Here is a 25,272-nt window from a genome sequence, read left to right as displayed (position 1 = left end):
GCTCCTGGCACAAAACTGGCATAACTCTCTGGTTTTTATACCAGAGTTGGCATGCAGCTCATGCACGCGGGCGCGCATACTGCGCTGGCGCGTGCATGATGGTGTTAGCTACTGGTGCGGACGCGCGAAATGCGCGGACGCGTCAGTGCGGACACAGGTTGGGCACGAACATGGCACCACTCTCTGGAATTTGTACCAGAGAGATCTGATCACACCATCGGTACGCACGCGATCAGTGCGCTGGTGCGTCGATTGCTAAATTGCAAGTTGGCGCGCTAGCAGCATGTACGCTAGCGCGTGGGGGTTGGCATGAGATGGGCATGAAGTGGGCATGACTCTCGAGTTTTAGGCCCAAGGGTAGAAATGCACCACCGGCGCGGACGTGCGCAGTGCGCTGGCGCGTCAGTGCCTAACTGCCTTTTCTTGCCTTCTCTCTCTTTTTTTTGTTTTGGTAGGTATTTTAGCTAGCATGCAAGAGAACACTTCACAAATTCATAAATCATTCAAAACATAGCATCCTCTCTATTTCAATAAGTCATCCATACCAAAATGATGAAACCTTTTCTAAACATCCTAGTTAACCAACAAAAATAACAACAACTAGAATTCCTATGCAATCAACAACATCAAGAAATCACAAAATTCTCAAGAATTTAAACAAAAAGCAAGGTGGTATATACAAGGAAGATCTTACCACGATGGGGTGCCTCCCACCAAGTACTTTTCTTTAACATCCATAAGTTGGATGGTTAGTCGCTTAAACTTCTCCTTCTTTAGGTGCGTCCTCCAATAGGAACACCTCTAGCTCCTTTGGGAGCTTGTAGCCATGGTACTTCTTCACTCTATGTCCATTCACTTTGAAGGTTGCTTCACTTTTAGGATCAAACAATTTCACCACTCCATAGCGCTTTATCTCTTTTACCTTGAAAGGTCCTTCCCATCTAGAACGGAGCTTGCCAGGCATGAAATGAAGCCTCGAATTGTATAAGAGCACCTCATCACCTTCTTGGAAGTCCTTTTTCCGGATGTGATGGTCATGGAATGCTTTAGTCTTTTCTTTGTAGATCCGGGCATTCTCATATGCTTCGTTCCTCGAACATTCGAGCTCCTCTAGCTGTAATTTTCTGGCTACTCCTGCTTGGGTCAAATCCATGTTGCATTGCTTTACCACCCAATAGGCTCTGTGCTCAATTTCCACTATAAGGTGGCATGCCTTTCCATAGATGATCCGGAAGGGACTCATCCCTAATGGAGTCTTGTAGGCCGTTCTATACGCCCATAGTGCATCTCCTAACTGGACGCTCCAATCCTTCCTTTGCAGATTGACTACTTTATCCAAGATTCTTTTAATCTCCCGGCTGGACACTTCCGGTTGTTTGTTGGTTTGCGGATGATAAGCAGTGGCAACCTAATGCACCACTCCATAGCGCTTGAGCAGTGCCTCTACCTTCCTGTTATAAAAGTGGGATCCTTGGTCGCTCACGATTGCTCGTGGCGACCCATAGCGGCATACAATGTTATTCCTAATGAAAGAAATGACGGTATTGGTGTCGTCAAGGCGGGTAGGTATGGCTTCTACCCACTTTGATACGTAGTCAACCGCTAACAAAATATATAGATACCCACTTGAGTTAGCAAACGGTCCCATAAAGTCAATGCCCCACACATCAAATATCTCACAAAATAACATAGGTTGTTGAGGAATTTCATCCCTTTGGGATGTGTTTCCCGACTTTTGACACTGATGGCAAGACACACATAATCGGTTAGCATACTTGAATAAAGTTGGCCACCAGAATCCACAATCCAACACCTTTTTTGCGGTCCTTTGTGGGCCAAAGTGGCCACCACATTCGGACGAATGGCAGGCTTCAAGAATGGGTTGGATTTCGGACTCCGGGATACATCTTCGAATTACTTGGTATACTTCCCTCTTCCACAAGTGAGGGTCATCCCAAATGTTATATATGGAATCACTTCTCAACTATGAACGTGTGCCTGACAACCACCTCCGTTCTACCTTAGATTGAGTAGATATCTCTTGGATTCCTTAATCAGAATCTTCGTGGTATAAGCTAGAATTGATGGCGGCATTCAAGAGAATCCGGAAGGTCTAAACCTTGTCTGTGGTATTCTGAGTAGGATTCAAGGATTGAATGACTGTGACGAGCTTCAAACTTCTGAGGGCTGGGCGTTAGTGACAAACGCAAAAGAATCATTGGATTCTATTCCAACCTAATTGAGAACCGACAGATGATTAGCCGTGCTGTGATAGAGCGCGTTGAACATTTTCACTGAGAGGATGGGAGGTAGCCATTGACAACGGTGAAACCCTACATACAGCTTGCCATGGAAGGAGCCTTGCGTGTTTGAAGAAGAAGACAATAGGAAAGCATAGATTCAGAAGACAGAGCATCTCCAAAACCTCAACCTGTTCCCCACTACTGCAAAACAAGTACTCATTTCATGTTCTTTTGCTTTTTACAATCAACCCTGATAATTATTGATATCCTGACTAAGAGTTACAAGATAACCATAGCTTGCTTCAAGCCGACAATCTCCATGGGATCGACCCTTACTCACGTAAGGTATTACTTGGACGACCCAGTGCACTTGCTGGTTGTGCGAAATTGCAAAAGTGTGATTGCAATTTCGTGTACCAATCAGCAGTCCTTTTTCAGCCTAAATCAGATTTTTGCTCAGCTCTCTCAATTTCAGCCAGAAAAATACCTGAAATCACAGAAAAATACATAAACTCATAGTAAAGTCTAGAAATATGATTTTTTCCTAAAAATTAATAAAAATCTACTAAAAACCAACTAAAATATACTAAAATCTACATGAAATTACCCCCAAAAAACGTATAAAATATCTGCTCATCAACTATACTACACCTACTTCCAAATTTGATGGAAGAAGCATCTCAATCCCTGCCATTGGAGCAAACAATTTTGACCTGAAACCTCAACTAGTTGCTCTAATGCAACAGAACTGCAAGTTTCATGGACTTCCATCAGAAGATCCCTATCAGTTCTTAACTGAGTTCTTGCAGATCTGTGAGACTGTTAAGACTAATGGAGTAGATCCTAAAGTCTACAGGCTCATGCTTTTCCCTTTTGCTATAAGAGACAGAGCTAGAACATGGTTGGACTCACAACCTAAAGATAGCCTGGACTCTTGGGATAAGCTGGTCACGACCTTCTTGGCTAAGTTCTTTCCTCCTCAAAAGCTAAGCAAGCTTAGAGTGGATGTTCAGACCTTCAAACAAAAAGATGGTGAATCCCTCTATAAAGCTTGGGAAAGATACAAGCAGATAACCAAAAGGTGTCCTTCTGACATGCTTTCAGAGTGGATCATTTTGGATATATTCTATTATGGTCTATCTGAGTTCTCTAAGATGTCACTGGACCATTCTGTAGGTGTATCCATTCACCTAAAGAAAATACCTGCAGAAGCTCAAGAACTCATTGACATGGTTGCAAATAACCAATTTATGTACACTTCTAAGAGAAATCCTGTGAGTAATGGGACACCTCAGAGGAAGGGAGTTCTTGAAATTGATGCTTTGAATGCCATATTGGCTCAGAACAAAATGTTGACACAACAAGTCAACATGATTTCTCAAAGTCTAAATGGATGGCAAAATGCATCCAACCGTACTAAAGAGGCATCTTCTGAAGAAGAAGCTTATGATCCTGAGAACCTTGCAATGGCAGAGGTAAATTACATGGGTGAACCTTATGGAAACACCTATAATTTCTCATGGAGAAATCATCTAAATTTCTCATGGAAGGATCAACAAAAGCCTCAACAAGGCTTTAATAATAATGAAAGAAGCAGGCTTAGCAATAGCAAGCCTTTTCCATCATCTTCTCAGCAACAGACAGATAATTCTGAGCAAAGTCCCTCTAGCTTAGCAAACATAGTCTCTGATCTGTCTAAGGCCACTTTAAGCTTCATGAGTGAAACAAGGTCATCCATCAGAAATTTGGAGGCACAAGTGGGCCAGCTGAGTAAGAAAATCACTAAAACTCCTCCTAGTACTCTCCTAAGCAATACTGAAGAGAATCCAAAAAGAGAGTGCAAGGCCATTGACATAATCAAAATGGCCGAACCTAGAGAGGAAGGGGAGGACATGAATCCCAATGAGGAAGACCTCATGGGATGTCTCCCAGACAAGAAGGAGTTCCCTATTGAGGACCTAAAGGAATCTGAGGCTCATATAGAGACCATAGAGATTCCTTTAAACCTCCTTCTTCCATTCATGAGCTCTGAAAACTATTCTTCCTCTAAAGAGGATGAAGATGTAATTGGAGAGCAAGTTGCTAAATATCTAGGAGCTATCATGAAGCTGAATGCCAAGTTGTTTGGTAATAAGACTTGGGAAGATGCACTTCCCTTGCTCATTAGTGAACTAGATACATGGGTTCAGCAAACTTTACCTCAAAAGAAACAAGATCCTGGTAAATTCTTAATGCCCTGTACCATAGGCACCATGATCTTTGAGAAGGCTTTGTGTGACTTGGGGTCAGGCATAAATCTTATGCCACTCTTTGTAATGGAAAAACTAAGGATCTTTGAGGTACAGGATGCCACATTCTCATTAGAGATGGCAGACAAGTCAATAAGACAAGCTTATGGATTGGTAGAGGACGTGTTGGTAAAGGTTAAAGGCCTTTACATCCCTGCTGATTTCATAATCTTAGACACTAGGAAGGATAAGGATGAATCCATCATCCTTGGAAGACCCTTCTTAGCCACAGCAGGAGCTGTGATTGATGTTGACAGAGGAGAGCTAGTCCTTCAATTGAATGAGGACTACCTGGTGTTTAAAGCTTAAGGATCTTCCTTTGCAACCATAGAGATGAAGCATGAAAAGCTTCTCTCAATATAGAGTCAAACAGAGCCCCCATAATCAAACTCTAAGTTTGGTGTTGAGAGGCTACAACCAAACTCTAAGTTTGGTGTTAAACCTCCACATTCAAACTCTAAGTTTAGTGTTGGGAGGTCCCAACAATGCTCTGAGGATTTGTGAGGCTCCGTGAGAGCTCACTGTCAAGCTATTGACATTAAAGAAGCGCTTAATGGGAGGCAACCCAATTTTTATTTATCTATATTTTTATTGTTCTTTTATGTTTTATTAGGTTCATGATCATGTGGAGTCACAAAACAATTACTAAAATTAAAAACAGAATCAAAAACAGTAGAAGAAACAGCACACCCTGGAGGAAGAGCTTACTGGCTTTTAAACGCCAGTAAAGAGCATCTGGCTGGCGTTCAACGCCAGAACAGAGCATGAATCTGGCATTGAACGCCAGAAACAAGCAGCAGTCTGGCATTTAAATGCCAGGATTATACCTTGAGGAGAGCTGGTGTTAAACGCCTGAAACAAGCATGGAACTGACGTTTAACGCCAGAAACATGCTGCAGATTGGCGTTGAACGCCCAAAACAAGCATAGAGCTGGCGTTGAACGCCAGAAACAAGCATCAATCTGGCGTTGAATGCCAGGATTGCATGCAGAGGGCGTTTTACACGCCTCATTGGTGCAGGGATGATAAATCCTTGACACCTCAGGATCTGTAGATCCCACAGGATCATCTTAGGATCTGTGGACCCCACAGGATCCCTACCTACCTCAACTCACATTCTATCTTCTTCACACAATCCAATAACACTCTTTCTCACATCCATCCACTCTTCCCTATAAACTCCACCTACCTTCAAATTCAAAATCCCTTTCCCATCCAAACCTACCATAATGACCGAACCTACTACCCTCTCCCTCCACTATATAAACCCCTCTATCCTTCTTCATTTTCACACATCACAACCCTCTCTTCTCTCCCTTGGCCGAATACACACCCCTCTCCCTCTCCTTTATATCTTCTTCTTCTTCTTCTATACTTTCTTTTATTTGCTCGAGAGCGAGCAACATTCTAATTTTGGTGTGGTAAAAGCATAGCCTTTTTGTTTTTCCATAACCATCTATGGCACCTAAGGCCAGAGAAACCTCTAGAAAGAGGAAAAGGAAGACAAAAGCTTCCACCTCCGAGTCATGGGAGATGGAGAGATTCATCTCAAAGGTCCATCAAGACAACTTCTATAAAGTTTTGGCCAAGAAGAAGGTGATCCCTGAGGTCCCTTTCATGCTCAAGAAAAATGAGCATCCGGAGATCCGACATGAGATCCAAAGAAGAGGTTGGGAAGTTCTGACCAACCCCATTCAACAAATTGAAATCTTAATGGTTCAAGAGTTCTATGCCAATGCAGGGATCACTAGGAACCATGATCAAAGTATGAACCCGAATCCAAAGAATTATCTTACAATGGTTCGAGGAAAATACTTATATTTCAGTCCGGAAAATGTAAGGTTGACGTTCAACTTGCCTATGATGCGAGAAGATGCACGCCCTTACACTAGAAGGGTCAACTTTGATCAAAGGTTTGACAAAGTCCTTATGGACATATGTGTGGAAGGAGCTCAATGGAAAAGAGACTAAAAAGGCAAGCCGGTTCAATTGAAAAGACTGGACCTTAAGCCTGTGGCTAGAGGATGGTTGGAATTCATCCAACGCTCCATCATCCCCACTAGCAACCGATCCGAAGTAACTGTGGATCAGGCCATCATGATCCATAGCATCATGATTGGAGAGGAAATAGAAGTTCATGAAGTCATCTCTCTTGAATTCTACAAAGTAGCCGAAAAGTCCTCCACCATGGCAAGGCTAGCTTTTCCTCATCCTATTTGCCATCTATGCTACTCAGTTGGAGTTGTCATAGAAGGAGACATCCTCATTGAAAAGGGCTAGCCCATCACTAAGAAGAGGATGGAGCAAACAAGAGAGGCCATCCATGGATCTCAAGAGACGCATGAAGAAGCTCATCATCAAGAAATCCCTGAGATGCCTCAAGGGATGCACTTTCCTCCAAATAACTATTGGGAACAACTCAACACTTCTCTAGAAGGATTGAGTCATGATATGAACCAATTAAGGGTGGAACACCAAGAGCACTCCATCATTCTCCATGAGATTAGAGATGATCAAAGAGCTATGAGGGAGGAGCAACAAAGGCAAGGAAGAGACATAGAGGAGCTCAAAGACATCATTGGTCTTTCAAGAAGAAGACGCCACCATCACTAAGGTGGACTCATTCCTTAACTTCCTTGTTCCTATTTCTCTATTTTTTTCGGTTTTAAGCTTCATATTTATCTATGTTTGTGTCTTTATTACATGATCATTAGTGTCTAGTTTCTATGTCTTAAGGCTATGAATAATTCCATGAATCCTTCACCTCCCTTAAATGAAAAATGCTCTAATACAAAAGAATAAAAAGTACATGAGTTTCGAATTCATCCTTGAAATTAGCTTAATTATATTGATGTGGTGACAATACTTTTTGTTTTCTGAATGAATGCTTGAACAGTGCATATTTTTTTATCTTGTTGTTTATGAATGTTAAAATTGTTGGCTCTTGAAAGAATGATGAATAAGAGAAATGTTATTGATAATCTGAAAAATAAAAAAAAATTGATTCTTGAAGCAAAAAAAAGCAGTGAAGACCAAAAGCTTGCGAAAAAAAAGTGGCGAAAAAATAAAAAAAAAAGAAGAAAAAGCAAGCAGAAAAAGCCAATAGCCATTAAAACCAAAAGGCAATGGTAAAAAGGATCCAAGGCTTTGAGCATTAATGGATAGGAAGGCCCAAGGAAATAAAATCCAGGTCTAAGCGGATAAATCAAGCTATCCCTAACCATGTGCTTGTGGCATGCAGGTCCAAGTGAAAAGCTTGAGACTGAGTGGTTAAAGTCGTGATCCAAAGCAAAAAGAGTGTGCTTAAGAGCTCTGGACACCTCTAACTAGGGACTTTAGCAAAGCTGAGTCACAATCTGAAAAGGTTCACCAAGTCATGTGTCTGTGGCATTTATGTATCCGGTGGTAATACTGGAAAACAAAGTGCTTAGGGCCACAGCCTAGACTCATAAAAGTAGCTGTGTTCAAGAATCAACATACTTAACTAGGAGAATTAATAACACTATCTGAACTTTGAGTTCCTATTGATGCCAATCATTCTAAACTTCAAAGGATAAAGTGAGATGCCAAAACTGTTCAGAAGCAAAAAGCTACAAGTCCCGCTCATCTAATTAGAACTAATATTCATTAATGTTTTGAGATTTATAGTATATTCTCTTCTTTTTATCCTCTTTGATTTTCAGTTGCTTGGGACAAGCAACAATTTAAGTTTGGTGTTGTGATGAGCGGATAATTTATACGCTTTTTGGCATTGTTTTTAGGTAGTTTCTAGTAGGATCTAGCTACTTTGAGGGATGTTTTCATTAGTTTTTGTGCAAAATTCACATTTCTGGACTTTACTACGAGTTTGTGTGTTTTTCTGTGATTTCAGGTATTTTCTAGCTGAAATTGAGAGACCTGAGCAAAAATCTGATTCAGGCTAAAAAAGGACTGCTGATGTTGTTGGATCCTGACCTCCTTGCACTCTTAACGGCGTTGGAAAGTAGACATCCAGAGCTTTCCAGCAATATATAATAGTCCATACTTTGTTCGAGTTTAGATGACGCAAACTGGCGTTCAACACCAGTTCTATGCTGCATTCTGGAGTAAAACGCCAGAAACACGTCACAAACCAAAGTTAAACACCAAAAACATGTTTCTACTTGGCGTTTAACTCCAAAAGAAGCCTCTGCATGTGTAAAGCTCAAGCTCAGCCCAAGCACACACCAAAGTGGGCCTCGGAAGTGGATTTCTGCACTTAGACTTATTTCTGTAAACCCTAGTAGCTAGTTTAGTATAAATAGAACTTTTTACTATTGTACTAAGTGTCAAGTCTTTTGACCATTCGGTCTTTTGATTGATCTTTAATCAGTGTATGCAATTTTAGACCTTCATGGGGGCTGGCCATTCGGCCATGCCTGTACCATCACTTATGTATTTTCAACGGTGGAGTTTCTACACACCATAGATTAAGGGTGTGGAGCTCTGCTGTACCTCGAGTTTTAATGTAATTACTACTATTTTCTATTCAATTCAGCTTATTCTTGTTCTAAGATATTCGTTGCACTTCAACATGATGAATGTGATGATCCGTGACACTCATCATCATTCTCACCTATGAACGCGTGACTGACAACCACTTCCGTTCCACCTTAGAACGAGCGAGTATCTCTTGGATTCCTTAATCAGAGTCTTCGTGGTATAAGCTAGAATTATTGGCGGCCATTCTTGAGAATCCGGAAAGTCTAAACCTTGTCTGTGGTATTCCAAGTAGGATTCAAGGATTGAATGACTGTGACGAGCTTCAAACTCGTGATTGTTGGGCATGGTGATAGACGCAAAAGAATCAATGGATTCTATTCCGACATGATCGAGAACCGACAGATGATTAGCCGTGCTGTGACAGAGCATTTGGACTATTTTCATTGAGAGGATGGGATGTAGCCATTGACAACGGTGATGCCCTACATACAGCTTGCCATGGAAAGGAGTATGAAGGATTGAAGGAAGGCAGTAGGAAAGCAGAGATTCAACAGGGACAAAGCATCTTCATACACTTATCTGAAATTCTCATCCATGATTTACATAAGTATCTCTATCTTTATTTTATGCTTTATTTATTATTAATTTTTGAAAACCATTATAATCATTTGAATAAGCCTAACTGAGATTTACAAGATGACCATAGCTTGCTTCATACCAACAATTTCCATGGGATCGATCCTTACTCACGTAAGGTTTATTACTTGGACGACCCAGTGCACTTGCTGGTTAGTTGTGTGAAGTTGTGAAGAATGTGAGTGAACCATAGTAGTGTGCACTAAGTTTTTGGAGCCATTGCTAAGAATTGTTCAAGTTATGAAAAAGAGTAAATCACAATTTTGCCTATCAGCAATCTCAAAGCTGGAAGCACAGGTGGGAATTCTATCCAAGCAAATCCCAATGCCCACACATACATTTCCCAGTGACACCATGGCCAATCCAAGAGGGAAATACAAGGCTATTACACTCAGAAGCGAAAAATTTACAGAAGAAGTAACCACAAGCAAGAGCAACCAAGTAGAAGAGGTTGCAGAAAAATATGGAAACAAGAACGAAGAAGAGGCCCCTGCCCCACCTTCACCAAAGCCAACCTTGAAGCCTTATGTGCCAAAGGCACCATACCCACAGAGGCTGAGGAAAGATGGGAAGGATGGCCAGTTCTCTAGATTCTTAGAGATCTTCAGGAAGCTCTAAATCAACATACCATTTGCTGAAACATTAGAGCAAATGCCACTTTATGCCAAAATTTTGAAGGAGCTCAGGACAAGAAAAAGAAACTGGGAAGAAAAAGAGACCATAGTGCTGAAAAGGAGTGTAGTGCCATCATACAAAAGAAACTTCCTCAGAAAATGAAGGACCCAGGATGTTTTCAAATCCCCTGCATCATAGGGGATATCAATATTGAAAAAGCCTTATGTGACCTGGGAGCTAGCATCAATCTCATGTCTCTAACCATGATGAGGAGGATGAAGATTGAGGAGGCCAAACCAACAAGAATGGCACTCCAATTGGTTGACAGAATATTTAAGTTTCCACATGGGGTAGTGGAAGACTTGTTGGTGAAAGTGGGAGAATTCATTTTCCCAGCCGACTTTGTTGTGCTAGATATGGAAAAAGAGGCTAACACATCAATCATCCTAGGAATGCCATTCCTAGCTACTGCTGGAGCCATCATTGATGTACAAAAAGGGGAACTAGTCTTGAGATTGCATGAAGAAAAGATGGTCTTCAACGTCTTTAAGGCAATTAGCATAGGAGAGTGCATAATGGTAGACACCATCGAACAGATAATTCAAGGAGTTTTGGAAGAAGAACAATCTGAAGGAACTATGGAGCTAGAACAACAAGCATCAAGTGGAGAACTACCACAAGGAACCAGGGAAAATTCGGACATGCTGAACCATAAGGATAACAAGGAAGTGGAGGTACCTAAATTAGAGCTGAAGACCCTACCACCAAGCTTGAAATATGCATACTTGGGTGACAACAACACTTACCCAATGATCATCAATTCAAGCTTGAGTAAAGAACAAAAAGAGAAACTTATCCAAATGCTAAGACAACACAAGGATGCTATAGGCTGGACACTTTCAGATTTAAAAGGGATCAGTCCTCTAATATGCATGCACAAGATCCTACTTGAGGAAGATGCCAAACCTTCAAGGCAACAACAAAGGAGGCTGAATCCAACCATGAATGAAGTGGTTCAAAAAGAAGTGTTGAAGTTGTGGCAAGCAAGGGTGATTTACCCCATCTTAGACAGTTCTTGGGTAAGCCCGGTGCAAGTAGTCCCAAAGAAGGGAGGGATCACCGTTGTGTCAAATGAAAAGAATGAACTGATACCCACAAGGACAGTGACGGGATGGCATATGTGCATTGACTATCGAAAACTCAATGAAGCTACCCGAAAATACCACTTTCCCTTGCCCTTCATGGACCAGATGCTTGAAAGACTCGGAGGGCATGAATACTACTGCTTCCTGGATGGTTACTCTGGCTACAACCAAATAGTTGTAGATCACAAGACCAGGAGAAAACATCTTTTACTTGTCCCTATGGAGTCTTTGCTTATAGGAGAATGCCCTTTGGATTGTGCAATGCACCTGCAACATTCCAAAGGTGCATGCTCTCCATCTTTTCAGACATGGTTGAGAAGTTCATAGTAGTGTTCATGGACGACTTTTCCGTGTTTGGAAACTCATATTCTGATTGCCTATGTCATCTTGCCCTGGTGCTAAAAAGGTGCCAAGAAACCAACCTGGTTTTGAACTGGGAGAAATGCCATTTTATGGTAACTGAGAGGGTGGTTCTTGGTCACAAGATTTCTAAAAATGGCATAGAAGTGGACAATGCAAAGGTGGAAGTAATAGAGAAGTTACCTCCACCTTGCAATGTCAAGGTAATCAGGAGTTTTTTGGGACATGCTGGGTTCTATATGAGGTTTATTAAAGATTTTTCAAAGATTGCAAAACCTCTTAGCAACCTACTTGTCTCAAATACCCCATTTGTCTTTGATAGAGAGTGTATGGTAGCCTTTGATGAACTTAAGAATAGACTCTCCCCTGCATTTATTATAGCACCACCTAGTTGGGATCTTCCCTTCGAATTAATATATGATGCATCTGATTTTTCTATTGGTGCTGTTCTAGGACAGAGGAAAGACAAGCTAGTACATGTTATTTACTATGCTATCAAGGTCCTTAATGAGAATCAAAGGAACTACACCACTACAGAGAAAGAACTTTTAGCCATAGTCTTTGCTTTTGCCAAGTTTAGATAATATCTTATTGGCTCTAAAGTAATTGTATTCACTGATCATGTAGCACTCAAGTACTTACTTACCAAACAAGAATCTAAGGCCAGATTAATAAGATGGATCCTGCTATTCCAAGAGTTTGACATTGAGATTAAAGACAGGAGTGGAGCAGAGAATAAAGTGGCTGACCACCTCTCAAGGATTCCACAAGGAGAAGAAAAAGCACACCAATTTGCAGTGAATGAGAGCTTCCCTGATGAGCAGTTGATGATGATCCAAGTAGCCCCTTGGTTTGCATACATAGCTAACTTCAAGGCTATTGGGAAACTACCAAACAACATCAACAAACACATGAGGAGAAAGCTAATCAAAGATGCCAAACACTACATCTGGGATGACCCCTATTTGTTCAGAAAGTATGCTGATGGAATCTTAAGAAGGTGTGTCTCCCATGAGGAAGGGCAGGAAGTACTTTGGCAGTGCCATGGATCCGCATATGGAGGCCATTTCAGTGGAGAAAGAAATGCAGCAAAGGTGCTTCAATCCGAATTTTACTGGCCAACAATGTTCACGGATGCTAAAAAATTGGTGTCAATATGTGATGAATGCCAAAGAGCCGGTAACCTAACCAAGAGAAATGAGATGCCACAGTAATTCATACTAGAGCTTGAACTATTTGATGTTTGGGGAATTGACTTTATGGGACCCTTCCCATCTTTCCACTCAAATAGTTACATATTGGTGGCTGTCGATTATGTTTCAAGATGGGTAGAAGCCATAGCCATTGCGACAAATGACAACAAGATTGTAATAAGCTTCTTGAGAAGGAACATCTTCAACAGATTTGGAGTTCCTAGAGCCCTCATTAGTGATAGAGGGACACACTTCTGCAATAAACAACTTGTGACACTCCTTCTCAGGTATGGAGTCAAGCACAAGGTGGCAACTGCATACCACCCACAGTCCAACGGGCAAGCCGAGATTTCAAATAGGGAACTAAAAAGAATTCTTGAAAAAATTGCTGGAAGCTCAAGAAAGGATTGGTCCAAGAAGTTGGATGATGCCTTATGGGCCTACAGGACAGCGTATAAGACACCCATTGGGATGTCCCCATACCAACTAGTATATGGCAAGGCTTGTCACTTACCAGTTGAGCTTGAATATAGAGCATTTTGGGCTCTAAAAATGCTAAACTTTGATGAGCAAGCTGCTGGAGAAAGGAGACTTATGCAACTCAATGAACTGGAAGAGTTCAGGAACCAAGCATATGAGAATGCAAAAATCTACAAAGAGAACACAAAAAAATGGCATGATCAGAGGATAGCGAGAAGGGAGTTCACTGAAGTACAAAAGGTGTTGTTGTACAATTCAAGACTCAAGTTCTTCCCTGGAAAACTTAAGTCTCGATGGTCAGGACCCTTTACCATACTCAAAGTGTTTCCCTATGGTCATGTAGAGCTTATAGAGGACAAGACTCAGAGAACTTTCACTGTTGTTCATACCCTGACCGAGTTCCCCAAACTCGGAAAGTTCATAGAAGGTCCGACCTCGTCCCAAGGCCCACGCCTGAGGTCGGACCTCGGACAAATAAGCTAAGAAGGCCCATCAGAAGGAACGAAGCCCAAAACCTAAAGGCCGAAAGGGCCTAAAGAAAGGCGGTTCCACAAAGATAGGGATAAAACTCCCAAAAGATAAGATAAGATAAGAATATCTTATCCAGGGAAGATCACGACCAACTACTATAAATACACTGGAGCACCCAGGTATAACTCATACTCTAATTCTACTCAATATCTGCTTGGACCCATGCTAACTTAAGCATCGGAGTGTCATTGCAGGTACAACCACCAACCACTCCACATATCAAGCTCGGGTCCCTGACCCCCACCTCGGGCCTCACCAAGACGTCCGAGCTACTCGTTTCAGGTAACCCCCGGAACAGAACCCAAGAGACGCATGAGGAAGCTCATCACCAAGAAATCCCAGAGATGCCTCAAGGGATGCACTTTCCTCCCAACAATTATTGGGAATAACTCAACACTTCCTTAGAAGATTTGAGCCACAATGTTGAACAATTAAGGGTGGAACATCAAGAGCACTCCATCCCTCTTTTCGGGGCAACCCAGGCATAGAAGAAAAAGAAACAGAAGCATATGTGCGCAAAGAAAATGAAGACGAGAACAAACCTGGAAGAAAGGAAGAAGACGACGAGCTCCGATGCAAGGAGAACAAAAACGGCGGCGCAGAGGAAACCCCGGAAAAACCCACAGAAAGAATCGGAGAAGAAGAACAAAGAAGGAGCGGCGCTCGAAGCTTGGACCCATGCTAACTTAAGCATCGGAGTGTCATTGCAGGTACAACCACCAACCACTCCACATATCAAGCTCGGGTCCCTGACCCCCACCTCGGGCCTCACCAAGACGTCCGAGCTACTCGTTTCAGGTAACCCCCGGAACAACTGTCAATGGCCATAGACTCAAACACTACTTGGGAGGCTCTTTGGAGGAGTAGAGAGTGAGCTACGAGCTCAACTAAAGATGGAAGAGTGTCAAGCTAGTGACAATAAAGAAGCGCTAGTTGGGGGGCACCCCAACACCCTATATCCTTTTTATTTACTATTTTCTTAGCAGTAGCTTAATTTTGTCTATTTAGATAGTTTAGTTCAGTTTCACATTTGTGTCGCAATGCCATTCAGAAGTAGATCCCAAGTGGTAAATTAGGAAGTTTAATGTCAGTTTTGATAAGTAGAAGACCCTTACACTTCATTCCTTCTATTCTGGAAATGTAATTTGATGAATACATTTACTGATGATGAGTAATTGGGCTGAGAACTAGCTAAAAAGCTAAGTTTGGTGTGGCCATTTAACCACTTAATCTAGGCTTACCACCATTTTGATAAATTAATTTTGAAGAGCAAGCCCAGAGATTAAGTTTGGTGTGGCCACCACCACACAAGGATCACCTAAGCAGGCCCAATATTACTCAATTTGGAAGCATTTAATACATTGGTAAGAGCATAAATTGGTTTAATTGTGTTCATAAGAGGTTAGAATTAGAAGAATATGGAAGGATTAGTATCATTTTACCTCGTATGAACACATTAAAAATCCAATGATGAACCCAATTTATTAAGATGCAATGGGATTAAGTTTGGTGTCCCAAGGGACACCCATCAGTTGAAAATTCACTCACTCATATTAAAAAGGAATATGGAGGGTTCTTTTGGTATTACTGATGGGGTTTCAGTTTCATTTTCAGGTGAGAGAAAGGGGCCCACATGATTGATAGCACATAAAGCAAAGAAGTCAAAATGTACTTGCACTTGGGACCTCGAAACATGCAGGAAGCAAAGAGGGATATGGTTGGCACCTCTTCCCACGCTAAGCGCCACTCTCCAAGTGGAAAAACATTGAATTGCATCTCTTCCCACCATTCGATCCACATTTTCCACCTCTATAAAAGCCCCTACCTTTTTCCCACCTCTCTTCACACTTCAAACCCCAACCTCACATACGAAAAGAACCCCAACAATTTCTTCTTTCTTTTCATCTCTTTCTTCTTTTCCATACCTTCTTTTCCTACTTCTTTTTCTTGATTAGGACAATCAAGCTCTAAGTTTGGTGTTGGAGCAAAACTTTGTTTTTCTTGCATTCCCTTGCAACATCCCTCATCCCTCAAATTTTTTTTAAAACACCCTATTTCACCCTAATGGCACCACCAAAAACCTCAGCATCAAAGAAAAAGAAGACTAAGGAGCCAACTTCTGAATCCTCAAGTTTGGGCTTTAATGAGTATAAGTTCCTCTCCTCATTCAACCAAAACCAGTTTTATGGTTAGGTGAGTGAGAGGGGAATCATTCCAGAAGTGGGTTTCCAACTAGGGAGGAACGAGCATCTTGAGATCAACATTAAGATTAACAATAGAGCTGGGCACTCCTATGCAACCCACCAAGGAAGGTGGTAGAGAGCTTGGTGAGGGAGTTTTATGCTAATGCTGTGCCTCAGCTAGGACAACCCTATGGCTATATTAGCTATGTGAGCAGGAAGTCCATTGATTATAGCCCCTCCAGCATAGAAAGGATGCTGATGGTGAAGCAGACAAGCTCCACTCAGAGCTTTGAGGAAAGGATGAAGCAACAAGATACAGGATTTGATGAAATCCTCAATGAAATCTGCGTGTTGAATGTGCAATGGATAAATGACAAGGATGGGATACCCAACCAATTGAGAAGAAGGGATTTGAGTCCCCAAGCTAGAGGGTGGCTGGAATTTGTGAGAAGATCCTTAATCCCCACATCCAACACTTTAGAGGTGACCAAAGAGAGAGTCGTGCTCATCTATAGCATAATGAGAGGTGAGAATGTCAATGTTGGGGAATTGATTGCCAACAACATTAACAAAGTGCTGAAAAGCACCAGTGACAACACAAGGTTGGCATTCCCCAGCATCATACAAAGGCTGTGTGATGAAGCTGGAGTTGAAAAGATCATTGATGAAGTGCTAATGAAGCAAGACAAGCCTATAACCGCCAAGAAAATGGCTAAAGTGGTAGCTGTTAACCCACTTCAAAGGGCTAGGAAGCATAGAGCTCATGCTCATGTACCCCAACAAAGGCCTCAACAACAAGAAGAGGAAGAAGAGGTAGAGGAGCAACCACATTTTCTAGCACTTCAACCACCACCATCATATCAACAATAGCAACAATTCCCTGAAGGATTCAATTGGGAACAACTACAAGGAGACATACACCAGATGAATAGAAGATATCCACCACTTAAGAGAAGATGTCAACCAACTCAGAGAGCAACAACAACAATGGAACCACATGAATGAGAACATGCAATAACTCCAAGGAAGTATGGAGCAACTGAAGGAGCAGCAAGACCAATTTGACTGGGGAGAAATACAAAGTGCACTCAACAAGATAGTGGAGCAAAACAAATGGCAGCAGAGAAACCTTGCTGAGTTCAAACACCTTTATGATGCCAGAACCATCTCAAGGAGGCAATATGACATAAACACACAAGCGAAGCTGAATCACTTGTGTAATGCTGTGGCCGATCTAAACCCAGGATATCCAATATTCATGCAAGGAATGGAGGAGTTGAGCGTAAGACAAGAAAAAATTCTGGCCAAGCACAAGGAGGATGAAAAGAACTACATGTGAAGGCTAGGATTTTGGAAACCCAAAGAAACTAAAGCACAAGAAGGATCCTCCAAGAAAGATGACTCCTCCCCTTCCAAGAAGAAAGACAAAGGAAAGGGGCCAATGAATTGAAGCTGCTCAAGGTTGTTAAGTCCCATGGTTGACATTCTCTAAATTCTGAATCATGCTTAAGTTTTTGTTTCTCTGTTTTATTTTCTATGTGATAATAAATTGCAACATTAGGATAGTTTATGTTTGAGAATTTAGCTTTCTTATGATTAAAGTCTTTTGTGAGTCCTTTGAATTATAAGAAAGAAAATGCAATGTTAATTTCAAGTCTTTTTCCAATACCAGTAAAGAATAGTTTGTCTCCATAAAGAGTTGTTGTGAGTTGTGCAAGAGCAATAGTGAAAGAGGCCAAGAACAAGAGAGATCATTCAAAAACTAAAGGATAAGGAACTAAGTGTAGAACCTTGAATGAATTGAAAGGAAAATGAGTGATGATAGGCAGCTAGTCTTAGAAGGTATGACAAGTGAAGGTTAAAAGGTATTCCTTGAACATCTATAGAACCAAGAAGTAGTAAGCAATAAAGACCCAAGGCTCTGAGCATCAACTACTAGGATAAAAAGGACATTGAAAAGCTCAAAATAGTTTAAAACCCCAGTAGATGCTTGTGGTGAAGATATGTCAAGAAGAGACTTGGACAAGTAAATTCTTAGGGGTGTTTCAACACCTAGTACCTTAAAGCCAACTGGTTTGGGAGTGCTAATTGAAAGCCTAACTAAAGGGTTGTCTTAAGACAAAATACTTAGAGTCGTGGTCAATAAACAAAAAGAAAAGAACGGCCAAAAAGAAGTTGAAATAACTCTTACTACTTCAAGGGGACAATCAATAAAGAGGACCCTTGAAGCCTACATTTGAAAGAACTCTCTAAGATCTAGAAGCAATCTATGACATTAAGACAAAAATATCCATGCATATGTTAAATACTTAGTCCTACCTTTAGTCATTCTTGCATCCATTAGGGGTCAAAGCCTCAATTCATAAAAGGACTACTCACAATGATTTGCTTGGGACAAGCAAAGCTTAAGTTTGGTGTTGTGATGACTTGCATCATCTACCTTTTTTCTTGCATAAAAAGGACCACAAAAGTGCATAATCTCATTTGATCATTTTAATTCATGCAATAATTGATGAATATTTTAGAACATTGCTTTGAAATGAGTTGTGTTGAATTACAGGTGAAAAAGACATCAAAAATGGGAAGAAAACAACAAAATAAGCTGGGCGTGTGAAACTGGCATGCCACTTGGAGCAAACACCACAAAAATGCACTGGCATGGCACACCAGTACTGAAGTCCAGAGGAGTTCTCAAACAATGTGGCACGACAGGAGCTGGGCGAGGCATGCCAATACAACTTTCCAAAAAGCAACATTGAAGGCCATTGAAGGGGCGTGGCACGCCTAGCCCATCACTCACCATAGGGTGTGCCACTTGATGTCGAAGGCGTGGCACGCCAGTTTCAAAAGTCACTTGGGCATGCCACTTGAGGAGTCAGGCGTGGCACGCCAAGCTTGAAGAACCAAAAAAATGAATGGGCGTGCCACTTGAGCAACATGGCGTGGCACACTGGTACATGATTCCAGAAGGGACGTTAAAGCCTAAAAAGGTCTGGGTGTGCCACTTAAGATCGAAGGCGTGGCACACCAGGCTCTCATTCTCACTTTGGCGTGCCATTTGAGCAACCAGGCGTGGCACGCCAACGCAAAAATAAGCCAAAGGAAGGGCTGGGTGTGCCACTTGGTATCAAAGGCGTGGCACCCCAGCTACTAGAACCAAGGCAAGACGATTGGCGTGGCACGCCAGCCTCTAGGCATGGCACGCTGATACAAGTTTTCAGAGAGGATGTAGGAGGCCAAAACACATGGGTGTGCTGCTTGGTGTCGAAGGCGTGGCACACCATCCACTATTCCTCACTTAGGTGTGCCACTTGAACCTCAGACGTGGCACGCCAGTGTCATTTAGGAAGCAAAAGCCATTGGGGCGTGCCACTTGAGTTCGTGGCATGGCATGCCGAACAGAGGAATCAAGTGCTTACAAAGGGCGTAGCACGCCAGACCCTGGGTGTGCCACGCTAGTTCAACTTTCTAGAGAGCTGGATCAAGCATGCAGCGAGGGTGTGGCACGCCAGACCCTAGGCGTCCCACGCTAGTTTAAGTCTCCAGAGGCAAGAAGAAGAGGACAAAGGTCAGAGCGTTCCACTTTGGCTCGAAGGCGTGGCACACCAGGGATGTTAATAAAGAAGGGCGTGCCACTTAAGGGACTGGACGTGGCATGCCAAGCCAAAATTGGAGGATGAGGTGGCACGCCACTAAAGCGCCAGCCACACACCAGCTGGGAAGTCACGCTTATTGACTTTCTTTTCCCTCCAAATTGTAATTTTCCTTTTTCACTTTTGTAATTCTTTTATTTTGAAAGTTAGGAGTAGTATAAATAACCCCAAGAAGTACTGAAAAGGGGGTTAAGTAGTTAGATCACTTTCCACTCCATCTTCTCCATCTTGAGTACTTTTCTCTAAGTTATGAGTAGCTAAATTCCCTCTCATTGAGAGAGGGAGCTCTGTTATACTTGATGGATTAATGATAGTGAATTTCTTCTTCCCTTCATCTTCTCTTTGATTTGCTAGAAGGAATTTCGTTCTTCATGCCTAGTGTTCAATTGTCTTGGAAAAGAGATTGAATGCAAAATGGGTTTCATGGGAACCTTGGGAAAGGAAACATGAAACCATGCTAGAAATCCCTTCTCACACTTGAGTAGAATCTAGGTTTTGGTGTTTGGATATGGTGACATATAATCCTCCCTCTACCTGGACCTATGATGATGTGTGGTATAATCAGGGACCAAGCTTATCTCTCTTCATGAGCAATTAGACCAAGGAATTGGCTATTGATCAAGATCTGAGAGATTGAGTCACCAAGGGATTGGGGCTCAATCAATCACGATTGCCAAGAGGTCAATGAGTTGCATGATTGAAGAGGATATAAGCTGAATTTAATCCAAAGAGACAACATCTCCTAATCTCAATGAATTTTCCGATTCTCATCTACCACTTTCTTTATAGCTTTCGTTTATATTCTGCAATTCCCCATTCCCATTTACAATTAAGTCATTTAATCTTCAGTCCTTTACATTCTTGCCATTTTAATTCCAGCACTTTACTGCTTTCTTTACTATTCAGTCATTTACACTTTTTGCCCATTTATAATTCTGCAATCACCATCTATTTGCTTAGCTTGACTAATTCACCAATTGATTAAAATTGCTCAAAACTACCAATCTCTGTGGATACGATCGACCCCACTGTGGGTTATTACTTGACGATAATTTTGGTGCGCTTGCCAACAAAGCGGATTCATAACAAAAAATTTTTATGGGGTATGAATTCCAAACTCATCAGGAGGCAACCCATCATGGTATAATCTTCCCTTTTTATTAGTTTTATTTTATTCATACTAGTGTCATTTCTCAGTTCTGCATATTTACTTTTATTTTAAAAAAAAGTGCATCCACGCGTGAGCGTTTATGACGTGTACGCGTCGTATGCAGGTGCGCGAAAATAAGAAAATAGGCAGAGAGTTGCGCTGGAGTTGCACAAGAATGGTGCCTCACGCACAAGCCAACCCACGCGTACACGTGGGCGACGCGTACGCGTAGGGTGAGTATCGACGTCAATGAGTGATTTGCCTGAGAGTTGTGCTGCTTTGGCGCTGGAATCGTGCGTCTAGCACGACCAGTGGTCATGCGTATGCGTGACCAACGCTTACGCGTCGCCTGTTACTTTGGCAACCCACGCGCACGCGTGACCGACGCGTACGCAAGGGTGTGCAAATCGGCGTAAAGTGGTATTTTGAACAGAGAGTTGTGCAGGAGTGAGGCTGGATTCACACATTTGGCACAGATTCTGGTCACGCGCACGCATGACCGACGCATACGCGTCCCTTACATTTTAGTTCACCCACTCGTACGCATGGGCAACGCGTGCGCGTAGTATGCGCCACGTCACTTATTCAGCGCACCGCACTGTTCTGTTTTCTTTCAAACTCCTTTTCATTTCTTTTCTTTTACAAATCCTAATTCTTCATCCTTCTTTCTTCGTTCTTTCTTCTTTGTTCTTTCTCAATTCTTACTTCTTACTTCTTTCTTCTTCCCTTCTCCCACCACCAGCGGCGGACCACCACCGGAGACCACTAACTCCGGCGACTACAATCTTCTTTTCTTCTCCTCTTCCATTTTCACTCCTCTTCTCTCATTCTTACTCCCACTCAACATCCTATTTTCACTTTCTTCTTAAGGTTTCTCTTATTCCTCTCTCCTCTACTCTTTCATTCTTCTTTTATTTATTGCATTTATTTGTTTTATTTATTTTTAGTTTTCTATTAGCTTAGTTATTTTTAATTTCTTTTTCATTCCCTTATCTTGCATTTTAATGTTGGTGTTGGAGCTTTATTTAGGTGATTACTTTGCTATATTTTAGCTTGTGGATATTATGAGGAGTAATTTGACAATTCACATTCTATTTTAGGTCTCATATTCGCATGGATTAATTACTTTAATGCTTATTTTTATATTGTACACCAAGTGTCTGTGAAAAGGCTAACATGGCATTTTGATTTTTATCTATTTTATTCTTACACTTTAATGCCTCTTTTTCACAACATTTGTATTCCATGTAAACTGAGTATATTAGTCATTAATTGTCAATATTCAAGTGCTCATTATTTTGTTACATGTGATAATTATTTTTTCTATTGATGCTTGAGCTATGCTTCTCATACCTACTACTTGCATGCTTTTAACCCTCTTGCATCTAGTTGTTATGATATGCCTTATTAATTTTAATTACTGTCCCATGTGCATGTTGTAGCTGCCCTGCACTCAAGACATTGTTTATTTCCTTTGGCATTCATTATCACTTGAACTTTCTTCGATCAGGTTTTTAGTTCTCTATTTTTGACATCCCTTTTTCTTCTTTCTTCCTCAGGATGGCCACCAAAAAAGGAAAAGAAAAGGCTTCTGACAAGATACCAGTGAAGAGAGGAACTAAAAGAGCACCGACTAAGGCACCATTATCCACAACAGTCAAGTAACCTACTAAGTGGGTGAAGAGGACTATTCGAGTTGATGAAGTAGAGAGAGCATTTCCCGCACGGGACTCTGCACGGTTCACCAACCGTTACTGTGAGTGGATGTTCCCCATCTTAGCAGAGAGAAACTACAATAATGAGCACCTCCTCATCCTTCCGACGCATTTACTTGACTTAGTGGAGCCCCGCATTGAAAGGAGACAGTGGGATTCTTAAGCAGGCAATTGCGAGAGGCTAACTTATCTTAGGTAGTTGAATTCTACTCTAACTTTCACTCGCCCACCTTGCAGTCTGTCTATGTTTGCCAAAAATAAGTCCCCGTCTCCGAAGGTGCCACACAGAGAGTATTGGATCTTCTACCAAGCCCAGAGGGATTGGACGCCTATCAAGAGGCCTCTCTCAAGTGCCAGACATACCAGTTTGACTAGAATAGCGTCCTTGGAGTCATAGCACAATCTGGCAGCACATAGGTCTATGGACAACATCGGACTTGACCTAAGAGCATCTTAGCTCAAGGACTTACCTTGGAGGATCGTGTGTGGGCACAGATTATGTCCCACTATGTTTTTTCTGAGCACTTACGAGTCCTCCTTCACTGCGGACATGGTTGTCCTCATCTGGTGCATTCTTACAGAGCAACCCCTCAACTTACCAAGACACATCCGGCAGGCCATGGGACACGTGTAGATTATGGGCAACCTACCCTTTTCTGCACTGGTTTTGGATCTAGTCTCTGCGACAGGCGTCTCCTATAGGGCTAGGGATACCAAGGCCATGATCCCAAGGGTTGAACAGTATATCCTGAATGGGAAGTATATCAGACCCCCAGTACCTTCTGTGAGCCGGCATGCAGGCCCGTCTTTAGATACCTGATGAGTGGATTTTTGACGGTCTAGAATTTCACTAATAAAGTCTCGTTGTAAAGTATAGTTTCTAAACCAACAATAATCCTTTCATGCAAAAATTTGTTGTCACTAGTTCAAATCCCTAAATTTATAAACCGAAGTATTGAACCTCGGTCGTTCTCCCTAGGAATTACAATAAAGTGTTCTTGTTATTGGTTATGAGATGTATTTTTGCAAAAGAAATAAACTAACAACTAACAAAGCTCTTGGCAAGGTATGAGAACTAGAAATCCTATCCTAGTTATCTTTATCAATTGTGATGAGAATTGTATATTGCTCCAACTTAGTTAACCTCTAACCATGGAGGAAAGTCAAGTGGATGAATCAATTTGATTCCTCAAGTCCTAATCAACTCCTAAAGGAAAGACTAGATTTAGAGGCATTCAAATCAATTAGCAACTTCTAATTATCAATCAACAAAGGAATTAGATAACTCAAGAGTTACTAATTACTCTACCTAGGCCAAGAGGAACAAAATCTATACTAAAATCCAACCAAGCATTTTATCAAACACTTAGAAGGCATGAAAGAAAAGCATAGTAAATTGACAACAAGAATGAAATCTAACAACAATTATTGCAAGGAATTTATAACAACAATAAAAAGAAACACAATTATTATGAATTACCTCAAATTGAATTGAAAGAAAATAGAAGGAACAAGAGTGGATCTACAACAAAGTATGAGAACAACATAAAGGAAGTTACAACAAAAGAGTAGAAGAATGATGAATGTAACAACAAAGAATTGAGAAATAGAAGTAGAAGAGAACATGAATTAAAACCTAGATCTAGAAATTCTAATCTAAACCTAATCCTAATTATAGAGAGAAGTGAGAGCTTCTCTCTCTAGAAACTAACTCTAACTACTAAACTAAGTTAAACTAAACTAATGGTAACTAGGTGTGTAAAGTATGTCAATTCCCCTTCAATATTTGGCTTAAATAGCATCCAAAATGAGTTGGATTGGGCCCACAAGACTTCTAAAATCGCTGGCCACGAGTTGCATTAAGTGGATCATGTGCCACCATCGGTGTGTCCGCGTATAGTGCGCGAGTGCCCCTATGCACGATGCAACTATGGCAAATATTATATCGTTTCGAAGCTCCGGATGTTAGCTTTCCAACGCAACTAAAACCGAATCATTTGGATCTCTGTAGCTCAAGTTATGGTTGATTAAGTGTGAAGAGGTTGGCTTGACAGCTTTTGCCATTCATACATTTCTTCATGAGTTCTCCATTTTTACATGTTTTTCCTTCATTTCCTTGATCCAATCTTTGCCTTCTAAATCTGAAATTACTTAACAAACATATCAAGGCATCTAATGGAATCAAGATGAATTAAATTTAGCTATTTTAAGACCTAAAAAGCATGTTTTCATTCTTAAGTGCAATTAAAAGAGAAGTTATAAAACCATGCTATTTCATTGAATAAATGTGGATAAAAGGTCATAAAACCTCCTAAATTAAGCACAAGATACCCTATAAATGGGGTTTATCAATACCCTTCCTACTTCTGCTCTACCATCACCCCCACCTCCTACTCCATCCACTACTCAGATGTTCCTTCAGATTCTTCAGAGGTTAGACCGCCAAGACCGACAGATGGAGCAAAGGAGAGCCGCAACAAGTGCCGATACACCTATCTGAAGGAGCTCATTGTCAGCACTCACCCACCTTCAGAAGAGAAAGATACCTCGGACTCCACTTCACCTACGAACACGGGGAGCCATGATGCGCCCGACAGTAGAGGTGACGCTACCAGCCCC

The 25,272-nt window shown here is 41.5% G+C and overlaps 1 protein-coding gene across 1 annotated transcript; it reads right to left on the bottom strand.

The window, feature by feature from the left end:
• Nucleotides 1–757: 757 nt before the first annotated feature.
• Nucleotides 758–1,153, bottom strand: LOC107458769 (uncharacterized). The gene has a single exon (XM_016076970.1). The coding sequence runs from the start codon at nt 1,151–1,153 to the stop codon at nt 758–760; it is 396 nt and encodes a 131-aa protein (XP_015932456.1).
• Between the last annotated feature and the right edge of the window lie 24,119 nt (nt 1,154–25,272).

The sequence above is a fragment of the Arachis duranensis genome, chromosome 7 (assembly GCF_000817695.3).
Source record: "Arachis duranensis cultivar V14167 chromosome 7, aradu.V14167.gnm2.J7QH, whole genome shotgun sequence".
Taxonomy (NCBI): domain Eukaryota; kingdom Viridiplantae; phylum Streptophyta; class Magnoliopsida; order Fabales; family Fabaceae; genus Arachis; species Arachis duranensis.
The sequence above is the reverse complement of the archived record's forward strand: the minus strand, read 5'-3'. Positions and strand labels throughout refer to the sequence as shown.